Here is a 20,781-nt window from a genome sequence, read left to right on the forward strand (position 1 = left end):
GGATATTTGGTCTCTGGCCAGGGACTACAGATGGATCCAGACAAACTCTCTGCCGTCTTAAATTGGCCACGCCCCTCCGGACTCCGTGCTATCCAACGCTTTTTGGGGTTCGCCAATTATTACAGGCAATTTATTCCACATTTTTCTACCATTGTGGCTCCTATCGTGGCTTTAACCAAGAAAAATGCTGATCCCAAGTCCTGGCCTCCTCAAGCAGAAGACTCCTTTAAACAACTCAAGTCTGCCTTTTCTTCGGCTCCCGTGCTCTCCAGACCTGACCCTTCCAAACCCTTCCTATTGGAGGTTGATGCCTCCTCAGTAGGAGCTGGAGCTGTTCTTCTACAAAAAAATCCTTCCGGGCATGCTGTCACTTGTGGTTTTTTCTCTAGGACCTTCTCTCCAGCGGAGAGGAACTACTCCATCGGGGATCGAGAACTTCTAGCCATTAAATTAGCACTTGAGGAATGGAGGCATCTGCTGGAGGGATCAAGATTTCCTGTTATTATCTACACCGACCACAAGAACCTCTCCTACCTCCAGTCGGCCCAACGGCTGAATCCTCGCCAGGCCCGGTGGTCTCTGTTCTTTGCCCGATTTAATTTTGAGATTCACTTTCGTCCTGCCGATAAGAACATTAGAGCCGATGCTCTCTCTCGTTCCTCGGATGCCTCAGAAGTTGATCTCCCTCCGCAACACATCATTCCACCTGACTGCCTGATCTCCACTTCTCCTGCCTCCATCAGACAGACTCCTCCAGGAAAGACCTTTGTTTCTCCACGCCAACGCCTCGGAATCCTCAAATGGGGTCACTCCTCCCATCTCGCAGGTCATGCGGGCATCAAGAAATCTGTGCAACTCATCTCCCGCTTCTATTGGTGGCCAACTCTGGAGACGGATGTTGGGGACTTTGTGCGAGCCTGCACTATCTGTGCCCGGGATAAGACTCCTCGCCAGAAGCCCGCTGGTTTTCTTCATCCTCTGCCTGTCCCCGAACAGCCTTGGTCTCTGATTGGTATGGATTTTATTACTGATTTACCCCCTTCCCGTGGCAACACCGTTATTTGGGTGGTCGTTGATCGATTCTCCAAAATGGCACATTTCATTCCTCTTCCTGGTCTTCCTTCTGCGCCTCAGTTGGCTAAACAATTTTTTGTACACATTTTTCGTCTTCACGGGTTGCCTACGCAGATTGTCTCGGATAGAGGGGTCCAATTCGTGTCTAAATTCTGGAGAGCTCTCTGTAAACAACTCAAGATTAAATTAAATTTTTCCTCTGCATATCATCCCCAGTCCAATGGACAAGTAGAAAGAATTAACCAGATCCTGGGTGATTATTTGCGACATTTTGTTTCCTCCCGCCAGGATGACTGGGCAGATCTCCTTCCATGGGCCGAATTCTCGTATAACTTCAGGGTCTCTGAATCTTCCTCCAAATCCCCATTTTTCGTGGTGTACGGCCGTCACCCTCTTCCCCCCCTCCCTACCCCCTTGCCCTCTGGTCTGCCCGCTGTGGATGAAATTTCTCGTGACCTTTCCATTATATGGAGAGAGACCCAAAATTCTCTCTTACAGGCTTCTTCACGCATGAAGAGGTTCGCGGATAAGAAAAGAAGAGCTCCCCCCGTTTTTTCCCCTGGAGACAAGGTATGGCTCTCCGCTAAATATGTCCGCTTCCGTGTCCCTAGCTACAAGTTGGGACCACGCTATCTTGGTCCTTTCAAAATTCTGTGTCAAATTAATCCTGTCTCTTATAAACTTCTTCTTCCTCCTTCTCTTCGTATCCCTAATGCCTTTCACGTCTCTCTTCTCAAACCACTCATCCTCAACCGTTTTTCTCCCAAATCTGTTCCTCCCACTCCTGTTTCCGGCTCCTCGGACGTCTTCTCGGTCAAGGAGATTTTGGCTGCCAAAAAGGTTAGAGGAAAAAATTTTTTTTTAGTAGACTGGGAGGGTTGTGGTCCTGAAGAGAGATCCTGGGAACCTGAGGACAACATCCTTGACAAAAGTCTGCTCCTCAGGTTCTCAGGCTCCAAGAAGAGGGGGAGACCCAAGGGGGGGGGTACTGTTACGCCGAGCGCTCCGGGTTCCCGCTCCTCCCCGGAGCGCTCGCTTCACCTCCTCCGCTGCAGCGCCCCGGTCACGTCCTCTGACCCGGGGCGCTGCGATCCTGCTGCTAGCCGGGATGCGATTCGCGATGCGGGTAGCGCCCGCTCGCGATGCGCACCCCGGCTCTCCTACCTGACTCGCTCCCCGTCTGTTCTGTCCCGGCGCGCGCGGCCCCGCTCCCTAGGGCGCGCGCGCGCCGGGTCTCTGCGATTTAAAGGGCCACTGCGCCGCTGATTGGCGCAGTGGTTCCAATTAGAGTTATCACCTGTGCACTCCCTATATTACCTCACTTCCCTTGCACTCCCTTGCCGGATCTTGTTGCCTTAGTGCCAGTGAAAGCGTTCCTTGTGTGTCCCTTGCCAGTGTTTCCAGACCTTCTGCCGTTGCCCCTGACTACGATCCTTGCTGCCTGCCCCGACCTTCTGCTACGTCCGACCTTGCTTCTGCCTACTCCCTTGTACCGCGCCTATCTTCAGCAGCCAGAGAGGTGAGCCGTTGCTAGTGGATACGACCTGGTCACTACCGCCGCAGCAAGACCATCCCGCTTTGCGGCGGGCTCTGGTGAAAACCAGTAGTGGCTTAGAACCGGTCCACTAGCACGGTCCACGCCAATCCCTCTCTGGCACAGAGGGTCCACTACCTGCCAGCCGGCATCGTGACACTTCTATCAGACCCACTCTCCTCACTCCTGACAACTCAAAAACTTCTGGATGACTTCGGTAAAGTCTCCTATTATAAATTAAATGAGAAGAAATGTTATTTATTGAGTATACATATGTCAAGGGAGGAGAAGGACATCATTGGTCAAAAATTTCCTTACAAATGGGCAGAAGAATCATTAACCTACTTAGGTATCCAAATCACTAATAATCCAAGAAATCTTATTAAAAGTAATTACCCCAACTTAATAACATCCCTGGGTAAAGAATTAGATGATATAAGTAAGAATGAGACAGGCTGGCTGAGTAAGTTGACTTTATATAAGATGTTTATCTTACCGAAAATCTTGTATAGGTTCAGAGCCCTACCTATCCCAACTCCCAAATATATATTCAATGCTCTGCAGAAACAACTCCTGAAATTTATATGGGGGTTCCCCTCCGAGAGTCGCACAAAAGATTTTTCTAGGCCCCATTAAAGATGGAGGATTTGGTTTGCCAAATATAGAGGCTTACTGGAAGTCCACCATATTATCCCAAACCAAAGCCTGGTTAATACCAGAACGTGGCAACATTGGTTGGCAACGTGTAGAGAAAGAGACGCTAAATGTAGACAATTGGTCAAATGTATTACTAGTCGCAGGAAAACTGCTTCCTATTAAAAGATTTACTGTTCTACCACCAGTCAAAGCAATGCTAAAACTGTGGGCAGATTACAGCAAGTCAGAGAGAAATCCCCATTCTGGTTCCCAATGTAATATTCCCCTCTCCTCCCTCGTCCTATACACCTCCTTGCAGGACGTCTCCACCTGGTCAGATAAGCAAATAAAATATGTCTCAGATCTTTTTGAAGGGGACCGTCTTCTTTCCTTCCATGAATTACAGCTCCGCTATGGCCTCCCAGATATAGAGGAAGCTACATTCCAAATAATACAGAAATCCATTAAAAAATTATCCCATAAAGATGTCAACCTCCCCCAATTCCTAGCAGACACCCTACACAATCCGCACTCATACCTAGAGAAAGGTTTAGCGTGGTCCTATAAATTCTTTAATGAAAACGGATATAATGAGGCAAAATTCTCCCATCTAGGAAAGTGGGAGAACGATCTCAAATTAACGTTGAATTCCATGAGATGGGAGAAAGCGTTCTTCTTGGCTAAGAAGTCTACCCGATGTGCTTCCCACTGGGAATCGTATGCTAAAGTGTTAATGAGATGGCATTATACGCCGCTCCGTCTATCTACAATGTATCCTTTCGCTTCTATGGATTGCTGGAGGGACTGCGGTGGAATTGGATCCATCAAACATATTCTATGGAGCTGCCCAAAGCTCAAGCACTTTTGGTCAAATATAAATTCATTGATTAATGATTTATTGATCTCCCCGATCTCATTAACCCCTGAGTTGGAAAAAACAACGTAGTCTCAAGGTGATAACAGGTGCTCAACCCCAAGTGCAATTGTGCACTCATACAATGGGGTAGAGGACCCGCACCTATGGACAAAAGTGGGGTTTCAATCCTGTGGTAAATATATACAATGATATTAGCTAATCCTCAAAACTGATGTAAAAATGAGACATTAGCCAGTATATCCTTATATGAAGGACATACCTGAGCCCGCACACCACGCCAAGGTTTCTCATGTTATGCGGGACCTAACCACCAACCTTTTTTGCCTGGCCAGATGCATAGAACCAGGAACCAGATATACAGCAGCCTAAGGTCCAACTTGCAGACTGCTCCCCAGTCGCCTCCAGTGTGAACTCAGCACACATACAATGGGAGGGGGGAGACAGGCTACAAGCCCCACCCTTGCTGGTTTATATATAGCAGGCCTCACAGGTGAAACCCCCAATGCTACCCAATAAGATAAAAGGGTGCATTGGTATAAGCCTTAAAAGGCGCTTGCCGGCTTATATTTGCATGGACATGGCTATAGCAGGAAACTCAACCCCAAGTGCAATTGTGCACCTTCGCTGGGGTGGAGGCCCTGCACTTGTCAACCGCTGCTAAGGGCGATGTCCCCAGCAAAAATTGCATACAATGGAGAATGCCTGCAGACGGTCACAAGTACCACAATCACATCCTGACACCTGATAAACGTGTATATAGATGCAAACAACATGACTGACTTTAAACAGAGAGACAAAACAACGTAGTCTCAAGGTGATAACAGATAACCCCTGAGTTGGCCCTGTTATTTATTGACATAGAGAATATTCCATTCCCCCAGCGAATCCCCATATGCCACATATTTCATGTATCCAGACTCCTCATTACGAGGCGCTGGAAAACTCCAAATATCCCAGACATCCAAGAAGTCATCGATAACGTCTCCACCAATGGGTCATATGAATGGGCTCTGGCAAATCAACAAGGGTGTGGGGAAAAGATGAGACACAAATGGAAATCCTGGTTTACAAAATTCCCTCAATCGGCCAATAACTTCTGTGATGGTTCCACGTAAATTCTGCTCTAAGCCTCAGCCGGACCAATATATAAGACCTGGATAATGGATCAGGGACAGTTACGTGTATTACATATGACATCACACATGACATCACTGCTGGACCAATATATAATACCTGGATAATGGATCAGGGACAGTTACGTGTATTACATATGACATCACACATGACATCACTGCTGGACCAAAATATAATACCTGGATACTGGATCAGGGACAGTTACGTGTATTACATATGACATCACACACTGAGCTTAAATATAGCAAAACTGGAGATGGGGACGCACCTGGTGAATCCGGAATATTACTTCCCATTCATATCAATAATAATAGTGAGTATAATAATAGTAACAACTCTGATTTTGTGGCGTTTCCTATAATAGTTTATAATATAATTGTAGCACTAAATCTCCATATCTATTGTTTACTAGAACATGAAGGTCTCATACTGAACATTGTGTTCTTTGTTATTATACAGTTAGGTGGTATTGTTATTACCCCTTATTATACCCCATTATTTACACTGCTGACAAATCCTACATAACCCAGGATCTCACAGATCATCGTGTATATGGACATGTATACACCATTATATTCCCCCACCCACTGGACTCTTCTGGTTAGATCTTCCCTATTACCGTGTTCATATTGGAGATCAGTCCGGACCTTCCGCGACATCAGATCCACACGTCATTTATACTAAGTATTAGTGCGGTTATTGTGAGTCCATTATATGTCATGTCTGCAGCATTATTATCCCATTTATTGTCTTTTGTTTATCCTTTGTTACATTCTAAAATCCTTTAATAAAAACCAAGTTGAAACATATATGTATATGTGTATGGGTATATATGTATATGTATGTGTGTATGGGTGTATATGTATGTGTGTATGGGTGTATATGTATGTATGGGTGTATATATGTATGTATGGGTCTGTGTATATATATAAATATATATTAATATGTATGGGTGTAATTATGTATGGGTATACAGTATATGTATGGGTGTAGGTATGTATGGGTATACAGTATATGTATGGGTATATATGTATGGATATATATGTATAGGTGTATGGGTGTATATTTATAGGTGTATGGGTGTATATGTATGTTACGCCGAGCGCTCCGGGTCCCCGCTCCTCCCCGGAGCGCTCGCTTCACTCTCCCCGCGGCAGCGCTCCGGTCACGTCCTCTGACCCGGGGCGCTGCGATTCCGCTGCCACCCGGGATGCGATTCGCGATGCGGGTAGCGCCCGCTCGCGATGCGCACCCCGGCTCCCCTACCTGACTCGCTCTCCGTCTGTTCTGTCCCGGCGCGCGCGGCCCCGCTCCCTAGGGCGCGCGCGCGCCGGGTCTCTGCGATTTAAAGGGCCACTGCGCCGCTGATTGGCGCAGTGGTTCCAATTAGTATGTTCACCTGTGCACTTCCCTATATCACCTCACTTCCCCTGCACTCCCTTGCCGGATCTTGTTGCCTTAGTGCCAGTGAAAGCGTTCCTTGTGTGTTCCTTGCCTGTGTTTCCAGACCTTCTGCCGTTGCCCCTGACTACGATCCTTGCTGCCTGCCCCGACCTTCTGCTACGTCCGACCTTGCTTTTGCCTACTCCCTTGTACCGCGCCTATCTTCAGCAGCCAGAGAGGTGAGCCGTTGCTAGTGGATACGACCTGGTCACTACCGCCGCAGCAAGACCATCCCGCTTTGCGGCGGGCTCTGGTGAAAACCAGTAGTGGCTTAGAACCGGTCCACTAGCACGGTCCACGCCAATCCCTCTCTGGCACAGAGGATCCACTACCTGCCAGCCGGCATCGTGACAGTAGATCCGGCCATGGATCCCGCTGAAGTTCCTCTGCCAGTTGTCGCTGACCTCACCACGGTGGTCGCCCAGCAGTCACAACAGATAGCGCAACAAGGCCAACAGCTGTCTCAACTGACCGTTATGCTACAACAGTTACTACCACAGCTTCAGCAGTCATCTCCTCCGCCAGCTCCTGCACCTCCTCCGCAGCGAGTGGCCGCTCCTGGGATACGCTTATCCTTGCCGGATAAATTTGATGGGGACTCTAAGTTTTGCCGTGGCTTTCTTTCCCAATGTTCCCTGCATCTGGAGATGATGTCGGACCTGTTTCCCACTGAAAGGTCTAAGGTGGCTTTCGTAGTCAGCCTTCTGTCCGGAAAAGCCCTGTCATGGGCCACACCGCTCTGGGACCGCAATGACCCCGTCACTGCCTCTGTACACTCCTTCTTCTCGGAAATCCGAAGTGTCTTTGAGGAACCTGCCCGAGCCTCTTCTGCTGAGACTGCCCTGTTGAACCTGGTCCAGGGTAATTCTTCCGTTGGCGAGTATGCCGTACAATTCCGTACTCTTGCTTCAGAATTGTCCTGGAATAATGAGGCCCTCTGCGCGACCTTCAAAAAAGGCCTATCCAGCAACATTAAAGATGTTCTGGCCGCACGAGAAATTCCTGCTAATCTACATGAACTTATTCACCTAGCCACTCGCATTGACATGCGTTTTTCCGAAAGGCGTCAGGAACTCCGCCAAGATATGGACTCTGTTCGCACGAGGCGTTTCTTCTCCTCGGCTCCTCTCTCCTCTGGTCCCCTGCAATCTGTTCCTGTGCCTCCCGCCGTGGAGGCTATGCAGGTCGACCGGTCTCGCCTGACACCTCAAGAGAGGACACGACGCCGTATGGAGAACCTCTGCCTGTACTGTGCTAGTACCGAACACTTCCTGAGAGATTGTCCTATCCGTCCTCCCCGCCTGGAAAGACGTACGCTGACTCCGCACAAAGGTGAGACAGTCCTTGATGTCTACTCTGCTTCTCCACGTCTTACTGTGCCTGTGCGGATGTCTGCCTCTGCCTTCTCCTTCTCTACAGTGGCCTTCTTGGACTCTGGATCGGCAGGAAATTTTATTTTGGCCTCTCTCGTCAACAGGTTCAACATCCCGGTGACCAGTCTCGCCAGACCCCTCTACATCAATTGTGTAAATAATGAAAGATTGGACTGTACCATACGTTTCCGCACGGAGCCCCTTCTTATGAGCATCGGATCTCATCATGAGAGGATTGAACTTTTGGTCCTCCCCAATTGCACCTCGGAAATTCTCCTTGGACTTCCCTGGCTTCAACTTCATTCCCCTACCCTGGATTGGTCCACTGGGGAGATCAAGAGTTGGGGGTCCTCTTGTTCCAAGAACTGTCTAAAACCGGTTCCCAGTAACCCTTGCCGTAACTCTGTGGTTCCTCCAGTAACCGGTCTCCCTAAGGCCTATATGGACTTCGCGGATGTTTTCTGCAAAAAACAAGCTGAGACTCTACCTCCTCACAGGCCTTATGATTGCCCTATCGACCTCCTCCCGGGCACTACTCCACCCCGGGGCAGAATTTATCCTCTCTCTGCCCCAGAGACTCTTGCCATGTCCGAATACGTCCAGGAGAATCTAAAAAAGGGCTTTATCCGTAAATCCTCCTCTCCTGCCGGAGCCGGATTTTTCTTTGTGTCCAAAAAAGATGGCTCCCTACGTCCTTGCATTGACTACCGCGGTCTTAATAAAATCACGGTTAAGAACCGCTACCCCTTACCCCTCATCTCTGAACTCTTTGATCGCCTCCAAGGTGCCCACATCTTCACTAAATTGGACTTAAGAGGCGCCTATAACCTCATCCGCATCAGAGAGGGGGACGAGTGGAAAACGGCATTTAACACCAGAGATGGACACTTTGAGTATCTGGTCATGCCCTTTGGACTGTGCAACGCCCCTGCCGTCTTCCAAGACTTTGTCAATGAAATTTTTCGTGATCTGTTATACTCCTGTGTTGTTGTATATCTGGACGATATCCTAATTTTTTCTGCCAATCTAGAAGAACACCGCCAGCATGTCCGTATGGTTCTTCAGAGACTTCGTGACAACCAACTCTATGCCAAAATTGAGAAATGTCTGTTTGAATGCCAATCTCTTCCTTTTCTAGGATATTTGGTCTCTGGCCAGGGACTACAGATGGATCCAGACAAACTCTCTGCCGTCTTAGATTGGCCACGCCCCTCCGGACTCCGTGCTATCCAACGCTTTTTGGGGTTCGCCAATTATTACAGGCAATTTATTCCACATTTTTCTACCATTGTGGCTCCTATCGTGGCTTTAACCAAAAAAAATGCTGATCCCAAGTCCTGGCCTCCTCAAGCAGAAGACGCCTTTAAACGACTCAAGTCTGCCTTTTCTTCGGCTCCCGTCCTCTCCAGACCTGACCCTTCCAAACCCTTCCTATTGGAGGTTGATGCCTCCTCAGTGGGAGCTGGAGCTGTTCTTCTACAAAAAAATTCTTCCGGGCATGCTGTCACTTGTGGTTTTTTCTCTAGGACCTTCTCTCCAGCGGAGAGGAACTACTCCATCGGGGATCGAGAGCTTCTAGCCATTAAATTAGCACTTGAGGAATGGAGGCATCTGCTGGAGGGATCAAGTTCTCCTGTTATTATCTACACCGACCACAAGAACCTCTCCTACCTCCAGTCTGCCCAACGGCTGAATCCTCGCCAGGCCCGGTGGTCTCTGTTCTTTGCCCGATTTAATTTTGAGATTCACTTTCGTCCTGCCGATAAGAACATTAGGGCCGATGCTCTCTCTCGTTCCTCGGATGCCTCAGAAGTTGAACTCTCTCCGCAACACATCATTCCACCTGACTGCCTGATCTCCACTTCTCCTGCCTCCATCAGGCAGACTCCTCCAGGAAAGACCTTTGTTTCTCCTCGCCAACGCCTCGGAATCCTCAAATGGGGTCACTCCTCCCATCTCGCAGGTCATGCGGGTATCAAGAAATCTGTGCAACTCATCTCCCGCTTCTATTGGTGGCCGACTCTGGAGACGGATGTTGTGGACTTTGTGCGAGCCTGCACTATCTGTGCCCGGGATAAGACTCCTCGCCAGAAGCCCGCTGGTTTTCTTCATCCTCTGCCTGTCCCCGAACAGCCTTGGTCTCTGATTGGTATGGATTTTATTACTGATTTACCCCCTTCCCGTGGCAACACTGTTATTTGGGTGGTCGTTGATCGATTCTCCAAAATGGCACATTTCATCCCTCTTCCTGGTCTTCCTTCTGCGCCTCAGTTGGCTAAACAATTTTTTGTACACATTTTTCGTCTTCACGGGTTGCCTACGCAGATTGTCTCGGATAGAGGCGTCCAATTCGTGTCTAAATTCTGGAGGGCTCTCTGTAAACAACTCAAGATTAAATTAAATTTTTCTTCTGCATATCATCCCCAGTCCAATGGACAAGTAGAAAGGATTAACCAGATCTTGGGTGATTATTTGCGACATTTTGTTTCATCCCGCCAGGATGACTGGGCAGATCTCCTCCCATGGGCCGAATTCTCGTATAACTTCAGGGTCTCTGAGTCTTCCTCCAAATCCCCATTTTTCGTGGTGTACGGCCGTCACCCTCTTCCCCCCCTCCCTACTCCCTTGCCCTCTGGTCTGCCCGCTGTGGATGAAATTTCTCGTGACCTTTCCATCATATGGAGAGAGACCCAAAATTCTCTCTTACAGGCTTCATCACGCATGAAGAAGTTCGCGGATAAGAAAAGAAGAGCTCCCCCCGTTTTTTCCCCTGGAGACAAGGTATGGCTCTCCGCTAAATATGTCCGCTTCCGTGTCCCTAGCTACAAGTTGGGACCACGCTATCTTGGTCCTTTCAAAATTTTGTGTCAAATTAATCCTGTCTCTTATAAACTTCTTCTTCCTCCCTCTCTTCGTATCCCTAATGCCTTTCACGTCTCTCTTCTCAAACCACTCATCCTCAACCGTTTTTCTCCCAAATCTGTTCCTCCCACTCCTGTTTCCGGCTCCTCGGACATCTTCTCGGTCAAAGAAATTTTAGCTGCCAAAAAGGTCAGAGGGAAAAAATTTTTTTTAGTGGACTGGGAGGGTTGTGGTCCTGAAGAGAGATCCTGGGAACCTGAGGACAACATCCTAGACAAAAGTCTGCTCCTCAGGTTCTCAGGCTCTAAGAAGAGGGGGAGACCCAAGGGGGGGGGTACTGTTACGCCGAGCGCTCCGGGTCCCCGCTCCTCCCCGGAGCGCTCGCTTCACTCTCCCCGCGGCAGCGCTCCGGTCACGTCCTCTGACCCGGGGCGCTGCGATTCCGCTGCCACCCGGGATGCGATTCGCGATGCGGGTAGCGCCCGCTCGCGATGCGCACCCCGGCTCCCCTACCTGACTCGCTCTCCGTCTGTTCTGTCCCGGCGCGCGCGGCCCCGCTCCCTAGGGCGCGCGCGCGCCGGGTCTCTGCGATTTAAAGGGCCACTGCGCCGCTGATTGGCGCAGTGGTTCCAATTAGTATGTTCACCTGTGCACTTCCCTATATCACCTCACTTCCCCTGCACTCCCTTGCCGGATCTTGTTGCCTTAGTGCCAGTGAAAGCGTTCCTTGTGTGTTCCTTGCCTGTGTTTCCAGACCTTCTGCCGTTGCCCCTGACTACGATCCTTGCTGCCTGCCCCGACCTTCTGCTACGTCCGACCTTGCTTTTGCCTACTCCCTTGTACCGCGCCTATCTTCAGCAGCCAGAGAGGTGAGCCGTTGCTAGTGGATACGACCTGGTCACTACCGCCGCAGCAAGACCATCCCGCTTTGCGGCGGGCTCTGGTGAAAACCAGTAGTGGCTTAGAACCGGTCCACTAGCACGGTCCACGCCAATCCCTCTCTGGCACAGAGGATCCACTACCTGCCAGCCGGCATCGTGACAATGTATAGGTGTATGGGTGTATATGTGTATGGGTGTATATGTGCATGGGTGTGTATGTGTATGGGTGTATATGTGTATGTGTATGGGTGCATATGTGTATGGGTGTGTATGGGTGTATATGTGTATGGGTGTATATATGTATGGGTGTATATGTGTATGGGTGTATACATACATGTATGTATACATACATGTATACACCCATACATATATACACCCATACACATATAAATATATACCCATACACATATATACCGATACATATATACCCATACATATACCCATACACATATATACCCATACACATATATACACATATATACCCATACACATATATACCCATACACATATATACCCATACACATATACATATATACCCATACACATTTACATATACACCCATACACATTTACATACACACATACACCCATACACATATACATATATACCCATACACATATACATATATACCCATACACATATACATATATACCCATACACATATACATATATACCCATGCATATATACCCATACATATATACCCATACACCTAAACATATATACCCATACATATACTGTATACCCATACATATATACCCATACATACTGTATACCAATACATATACTGTATACCCATACATAATTACACCCATACATATATATATATATATATATATATATATATATATTATGTATGGGTATACAGTATATGTATGGGTATACAGTATATGTATGGTATATATGTATAGATGTATGGGTATATATGCATGGGTATATATGTATATGTGTATGGGTATATGTGTATGGGTGTATATGTATATGTGTATGGGTGTATATGTATATGTGTATGGGTGTATATGTATATGTGTATGGGTTTATATATGTATGTATGGGTGTGTGTGTGTATATATATATATATATATATATATATATATATATATATTAATATGTATGGGTGTAATTATGTATGGGTATACAGTATATGTACGGGTGTAGGTATGTATGGGTATATATGTATGGGTATTCAGTATATGTATGGGTATATATGTATAGGTGTATGGGTATATATGTAAATGTGTATGGGTGTATATGTGTATGGGTGTATGTGTATATGTGTATGGGTGTATATGTATATGGGTATGGGTGTATATGTATATGTGTATGGGTGTGTATGTATATGTGTATGGGTGTATATGTGTATGGGTGTATATGTATAGGTGTATGGGTATATATGTATAGGTGTATGGGTGTATATGTGTATTGGTATATGTGTATATGTGTATATATGTATGTATGGGTGTATATATGTATTTATGGGTGTAATTATGTATGGGAATACAGTATATGTATGGGTATATATGTATAGGTGTATGGGTATATATGTGTATGGGTATGGGTTTATGTATGGGTGTGTATATATATATATATATATATATATATATATATATACATATATATATGTATGGGTGTAATAATGTATGGGTATACAGTAGGGATGCAGTATATCGGCGGCCGATACATATCGGCCGAAAATAGCTGTTTCGGGGAAATGCCGAAACAACAAAAAATGTGCCGATAATGACCCACCTCCCCTGCCCGCCCACAGCACAAGTTGCAAACAGGCACTCGTGGGCGGTGCGCAACATCTGGGGGGGGGGGGGGCGCGCTCTCCGGGATAGGAATACTTCTTTTTATGTGCCCGGGCCGGCTCCCGTGTGTGGCTGCAGGTGGGGGCCGGCCAGCGCATATAAAACCTAATACTGTATACTAAAAACCAGGGGGCCTCCAGCTGTTGTGAAACTACAACTCCCAGCATGCCCGGACCGGCAAATCTTTTCGGGACATAAGGATGTCCGCCGGTCACTCACCATTCCCCGGCGTCCTCCTGCGATCCTCCTTCGGTCCCTCGCTTCTCCGCCTCTATGGTCGTACGCACGGGACGTCACTGACGTCCCGTGCGTACAACCAAAGAGAAGCAGGAGGACCGCAGGATCGTCGCAGGATAATGCGCGCTGGCCGGGGCCTGGTAAGTGACCGCGTCATCTTCTTCAGTGTTCCGGTCACCGCTCCTCCGGTCCCGGCACCTACTGCTATGGTCCATAGGCCATAGCAGTAGATGTGGCCCCGGGCCGGAGGAGCGGTGACCGGATCACTGTGGGGGCAGCAGTACAGACATACAGCCTCCAGCCATACACTGTATATGGCTGGAAGCTGTATGTCTGTGGAGTGGGTGGAAGCTGCCTACTATTGTGGGGGAACTGCTGACCTAATGTGGGGGGGAGCTGCCTACAAATGTGGGGGGGAGCTGCCTACAAATGTGGGGGGAGCTGCCTAATATTGTGGGGGGGCAGCTGCCTACTATTGTGGGGAACCTGCCTACTATTGTTGGGGGGCAGCTGCCTACAAATGTGGGGGGAGCTGCCTAATATTGTTGGGGGGGAGCTGCCTACAAATGTGGGGGGAGCTGCCTAATATTGTTGGGGGGAGCTGCCTAATATTGTTGGGGGGAGCTGCCTACAAATGTGGGGGGGAGCTGCCTAATATTGTGGGGGGGGAGCTGCCTAATATTGTGGGGGGAGCTGCCTAATATTGTTGGGGGGGGGGGCTGTCTAATATTGTTGGGGGGGAGCTGCCTAATATTGTTGGGGGGGAGCTGCCTAATATTGTTGGGGGGGGGAGCTGCCTAATATTGGGGGGGGGGAGCTGCCTACAAATGTGGGGGGAGCTGCCTACAAATGTGGGGGGAGCTGTCTAATATTGTTGTGGGGAGCTGCCTAATATTGTGGGGGAACTGCCTACTATTGTGGGGAACCTGCCTACTATTGTGGGGGAACTGCTGACCTAATGTGGGGGGGGGCTGCCTACAAATGTGGGGGGAGCTGCCTAATATTGTTGGGGGGAGCTGCCTAATATTGTGGGGGAACTGCCTACTATTGTGGGGAACCTGCCTACTATTGTGGGGGTACTGCTGACCTAATGTGGGGGGGAGCTGCCTACAAATGGGGGGGGAGCTGCCTAATATTGTGGGGAACCTGCCTACTATTGTTGGGGGGCAGCTGCCTACAAATGTGGGGGGAGCTGCCTAATATTGTTGGGGGGGAGCTGCCTACAAATGTGGGGGGAGCTGCCTAATATTGTTGGAGGGAGCTGCCTAATATTGTTGGGGGGGAGCTGCCTACAAATGTGGGGGGGGGGAGCTGCCTAATATTGTGGGGGGGAGCTGCCTAATATTATGGGGGGAGCTGCCTAATATTGTTGGGGGGGGGGGGCTTTCTAATATTGTTGGGGGGAGCTGCCTAATATTGTTGGGGGGGGGGGAGCTGCCTAATATTGGGGGGGGGGAGCTGCCTACAAATGTGGGGGGAGCTGCCTACAAATGTGGGGGGAGCTGCCTAATATTGTTGTGGGGAGCTGCCTAATATTGTGGGTGAACTGCCTACTATTGTGGGGAACCTGCCTACTATTGTGGGGGAACTGCTTACCTAATGTGGGGGGGAGCTGCCTACAAATGTGGGGGGAGCTGCCTAATATTGTTGGGGGAGCTGCCTAATATTGTGGGGAAACTGCCTGCTATTGTGGGGAACCTGCCTACTATTGTGGGGGAAATGCTGACCTAATGTGGGGGAGCTGCCTACTATTGTGGGGGAAATGCTGACCTAATGTGGGGGAGCTGCCTACTATTGTTGGGGAGCTACCTACTATTGTGGGGGAGCTGCCTACTATTGTGGGGGAGCTGCCTATTAATGTGGGGGAACTCCTGACCTAATGTGGGGGAGCTGGCAATCTAATGTGGGGGAATCTAATCTAATGAGCGGAGTGCTGCATTCTACCAGAAGACGGGGAGAAGTCATTTTCGGTTTCGGTATCGGTTTCGGCCGGACATTTTTTTTTTTCCGGTTTCGTTTCGGTTCTGAAATTTCCATTTCGGTGCACCTCTAGTATACAGTATATGTATGGGTATACATGTATAGGTATACAGTATATGTATGGGTATACATGTATGGGTATACAGTATATGTATGGGTATATATGTATAGGTGTATGGGTATATAGGTAAATATGTATATATGTATGGGTATATATGTATGGGTATATATGTGGGTATGGGTATATATGTGGGTATGGGTATATATGTGGGTATGGGTATATATGTGTGTGGGTATGGGTATATATGTGTGTGGGTATGGGTATATATGTGTGTAGGTATGTATTGGTATATATGTATGGGTATATATGTATATATATATATATATATATATATATATATATATGGGTGGGTATGTATGTGTGGGTGTATATATATATATATATATATATATATATATATGGGTGTAATTATGTATGGGTATACAGTATATGTATGGGTATACATGTATGGGTATACAGTATATGTATGGGTATATATGTATAGGTGTATGGGTATATAGGTATATATGTATGGGTATATATGTGGGTATGGGTATATATGTGGGTATGGGTATATATGTGGGTATGGGTATATATGTGTATGGGTATACAGTATATGTAAGGGTGAATGTATGTATGGGTATATATGTATGGGTATACAGTATATGTATAATGTCTCCGCTGTCTCGTGGACACAGCTTCACATCAAGTTTATACCGAATCTCAAGGAAAGACACGCTGGTTTGCTTAACTGATGTAATCTTTACTGAGATATAATGAAAGTGCGGTAAAACTGTAAAACAAACATATGAAAGACAAATGTAAGCATGGCTATTCAAGTGCCTTACATTATGCATAGCTAATACATAGATAGGGTCTAACATGTGCTCACTTACTACACACTGAAAACACATTATCTATCTACAAATGCCTAGCATCTCTCTACACAGGCTAACTAACAATTCCGTACTCACAGGCTTTGGTATTTATCAGATTTGCAGTCTGTATTAGCTTTAAGAAGTCCTGTGGATCTGGTCACTGTGGTGGCTGGAGCTGGAATGAATGAGACATGCCGGATCTAGCCCTATGCTTTAGAGAGAAGGCCCGCCTCTAGGCTTCAAGAAAATGGAGGGTCTTAAAGGAACAGACCCTGCTGAGTGCCAAGCATGTAAAATACATTGCGAAGGCAGCACACTCCCCACCTGGCATACTTTTTTGTTATGCCACTAACCCTTGGACAGAAGTAAAACTACTTCAGAAATTGGCCTTGCATACACTTTGGGAATGCCCTGTCTAACAATCCTAACTTCAACCTTTCTAACTCTAGCATCACTACTAGGATCAGTCCCCACAATGAGTCCAATAGGCCACTCGTTCCTGTGGGCCTGAGAGTCTTTCAGTAAGACAACGTCTCCAACTTGTAAATTGGGTTTGTCATCTTGCCATTTCTTGCATGGCTGGAAGATCACCAGGTATTCCTGTCTCCACCTCTTCCAGAAAATGTCCGCAAGACTTTGAACTTGTTTCCATTGCTTGGCGTACAAGTCCTTGAGTGAATTGTGTTGAGAAATCTCTTCCTTTTTCAGAAGGCCTTGGATTTCTTCTTTAAAGACTTCCTGTTGGACGCATCTGATGATCGTGACCTTGGCTTGTTCAAGGTGGTCGTTGCTACGCTGATCAGTATTGGTAGCTCTGCAGGAGGATCTGGCTAGACAGATAAGTTTTCCGATTGCACGGGTCAGCGACTTCCAGCTGGAAAACCTTTCAAATCTATGAGTGCCCAGACTGTCTCTTGTAACTATAGTCCTACAAACTGTCACTTGAGGTCTTACCTCTTTGTCTTGATCTGGTTCTATGAGTTCAAAGGTCTCTACCTGAGTAGTTTCTTTGGTTTCTGGTTTACGAAGAAAGGATGGACCTACAAACCAGTTAGTTTGCTTGAGCGCAGCGGCTGGCACCAGTCTTGTCCCATGATCAGCTGGGTTCTTGTCTGTGCTGATGTGATGCCACTGTTCTGGACATGTAGACTTTCTGATATGTGTCACTCTGTTGGCCACGTATGTATAAAATCTTCTTGAAGCATTGTGAATATATCCTAACACAATCTTGCTGTCTGTATAAAAGTTCATTGCATGGATCTCGATGTCCAGTTCTGTTGTAATCATGTCTGCCATCTCTACAGCTAAGACAGCAGCACAAAGTTCTAGACGTGGGACAGTGTGAGCCGGTCTGGGAGCCAGCTTAGATTTTCCCATGAGGAACCCGACATGACTTTGTCCCTCAGTGTCTATTACCCTAAGGTAGGCGACATATGCGATAGCCATAGTGGAGGCGTCAGAGAATATGCATATTTCTCTTCTCTTTGTAGCAGACAAGGAAACAGATACGTATGGTCTAGGGATGTTGAGTTGTTCAAGCTCTAACAATGAGTCTTTCCACAACTTCCACTGCATTTTCTTCTCTTCAGGTAGAGGTACGTCCCAGTCACTTTGTTCTTGCTCAGTAGTGATCTGTCTCAAAAGAGCTTTACCTTGCATGATGATGGGTGCTACGAACCCCAGGGGGTCGTAAAGACTGTTGACTGTAGATAGGACACCTCTTTTTGTGAATGGCTTCTCTTCTCTGGAGACCCTGAAGGTGAAACTGTCAGTCTTCAGGTCCCAACTAATCCCAAGACTTCTTTGCAAGGGTGGTGATTCTGTTCCTAGATCCAAGTCTTTGAGGTCTTTAGCACGGTCTTCCATTGGAAATGCTTCCATGACTCTGTTGCTGTTGGAAGCTACCTTGTTCAGTCTTATGTTGGATTCTGCCAACATTTCTCTTGTACTTTTCAGGACGTTGATAGCTTCTTCGTTCCTGGAGAAAGAAGCAAGTCCATCATTTACGTAGAAGTTCTTCATGACGAACTGTGTGGCTTCTTGACCATGTCTTTCACCTTGCTGTGCTGCTCGTCTCAGGTTGTAGATAGCTACAGCTGGAGAAGGGCTGTTTCCAAACACATGTACCTTCATCCTGTACTCTGTGATTTCTTTGTTAAAGTCGTTGTCTGTATACCACAGGAACCTTAAGTAGTCTCTGTGATCTTCACGAACAAGGAAACAGTAGAACATCTTTTGTACGTCTGCTGTCACTGCTATGAGTTCTTTTCTGAACCTGATGAGTACTCCAAGGAGTGTATTGTTCAGGTCAGGTCCGCTGAGAAGGACATCATTTAGTGAGATGCCTTTGTGCTTCGCACTAGAGTCAAATACTACGCGTTTCTGGCCTGGTTTCTGAGGATGGTACACCCCAAATATTGGTAAGTACCAGTGTTCTTGGTTCTCTTGTAGTGGTGGTGCCCTTTCAGCTTGATCGTTATCAAAGATCTTCTGCATGAAGGCTTGGAAGTGTTTCTTCATATTTGGCTTTCTTTGTAGCATGTGCTGCAACGAGGTGAAGCGTTTCTCTGCTTGTACCTTGTTGTCAGGAAGGCGATGGCGTGGTGACCGGAAGGGTAGAGGGGCTACCCAGCTGCCTGATTTGTCTCTGAAGACTTCTCTGTCCATGATCTCAAGGAAGAGAGTATCTTCCACCGAGGGTGCTAGCTTGTCGTCATCTCGTGTTCTTTCAAACACCTTACAGCCCAGTTCATCTGTATCTCCAGTTGAGGCGAAGTCTTCCATGCACCTCTGGATACTCGGATGATGTGTTGGGTTTACAAGTCTCTCTTTAATGTGTAGACTGTTGGTACATGGGCAAAGACAAGATGTACGACCATTCTGTAACAGATGTGTTCTGTAGACATTTACCTTTTCTGGTTTGTGGAGTCCGTCTAGACATACTTCTCCAACGATGACCCATCCGAGATCAAGGCGTTGTCCAAATGGTGCATTGTGTGGCCCATTGTACTGTTCTCTGACTTTGTGCACTTTGAGGATATCTCTCCCAAGTAGAAGGATGATTGCAGCATCTGGATCTAGTGCTGGTATCTGGTCTGCTATTCGCACCAGATGGGGGTGATGACGAGCAACTTCAGGTGTGGGGATCTCTGACCTGTCGTCTGGTATCTCATCACATTCTATGAGGGTAGGAAGAGTCACCTTTGTCTTTCCATCTAATGACTCAATGATGTAGTTGTTTGCTCTTCTCCCTGTTGTCTCTACAACTCCAGAACAAGTCTTCAGGGTGTATGGAGTTGGACTTCCTTTGTCACCGAAGAGGTCAAAGAACTCTGTTTTTGCCAGAGATCTGTTACTCTGTTCATCCAAGACTGTGTACATCTTGATTGCTTTTTCTCTAAAGCCTGCAGGATACACCTTGACTAAGCATATCTTGGAACATGATCTGGGGCGGCCCTGCTCTGTACAGATCTCAGTACACTTTGAGGTTACTGCTGGCGTTGTACTCTCGCCTTGCTCCCCACCATGATCTTCTTGAGTTGCTGGAACTTCTTGTTTCCATGGTGATGGTCCTGGGTGCAGTGCTGACAGGTGTTTGTCACTGTTGCACTCTGTGCATTTTATTGTTTTTGTACAGTCTTTTGCAAGATGCTGAATTGAAGCGCAACATCTGAAACAAATGTGATTGTCTTTAAGGTAAGCTTTGCGCTCTTCTAACGTCTTACTTCTGAAACTGCGACATTTTCTTAGTGGATGAGGCTTGTTGTGGATGAGACATATTTTGTCTGGCTCCTCAACTTTCTTACTTGTGTTGTCTTCCTGATTGACTGCAGACTCAGGTGAGACTTCTGTCTTCCGTACAGAAACTGTTGCTCTGCGTTCTTTGTAAGGCGTTGGATGTTTTTGCTCTACCTTTGGGGAGCTTGCAGTTCTCTTGTTCAGGAAAGCAAAGCTTGGATCATTGCGTGTTTCAGCTTGGTCTACGATGAATTCAGCAAGGAAGGCAAATGATGGAAATGCGAC

At 47.3% G+C, this 20,781-nt stretch overlaps 1 protein-coding gene across 1 annotated transcript in view; it reads right to left on the reverse strand.

The window, feature by feature from the left end:
- LOC130291474 (uncharacterized) overlaps window positions 1-18,603 on the reverse strand; it is a 72,576-nt gene extending 53,973 nt beyond the window's left edge. The window contains exon 1 of the mRNA XM_056540211.1: window positions 16,855-18,603. Within this exon, the coding sequence (XP_056396186.1) occupies window positions 17,107-18,417 (1,311 nt within the window). The 5' untranslated portion in view covers window positions 18,418-18,603 and the 3' untranslated portion in view covers window positions 16,855-17,106. The remainder of the gene's footprint in view (window positions 1-16,854) is intronic.
- Between the last annotated feature and the right edge of the window lie 2,178 nt (window positions 18,604-20,781).

This window comes from Hyla sarda, chromosome 9, assembly GCF_029499605.1.
Source record: "Hyla sarda isolate aHylSar1 chromosome 9, aHylSar1.hap1, whole genome shotgun sequence".
Classification (NCBI taxonomy): Eukaryota; Metazoa; Chordata; class Amphibia; order Anura; family Hylidae; genus Hyla; species Hyla sarda.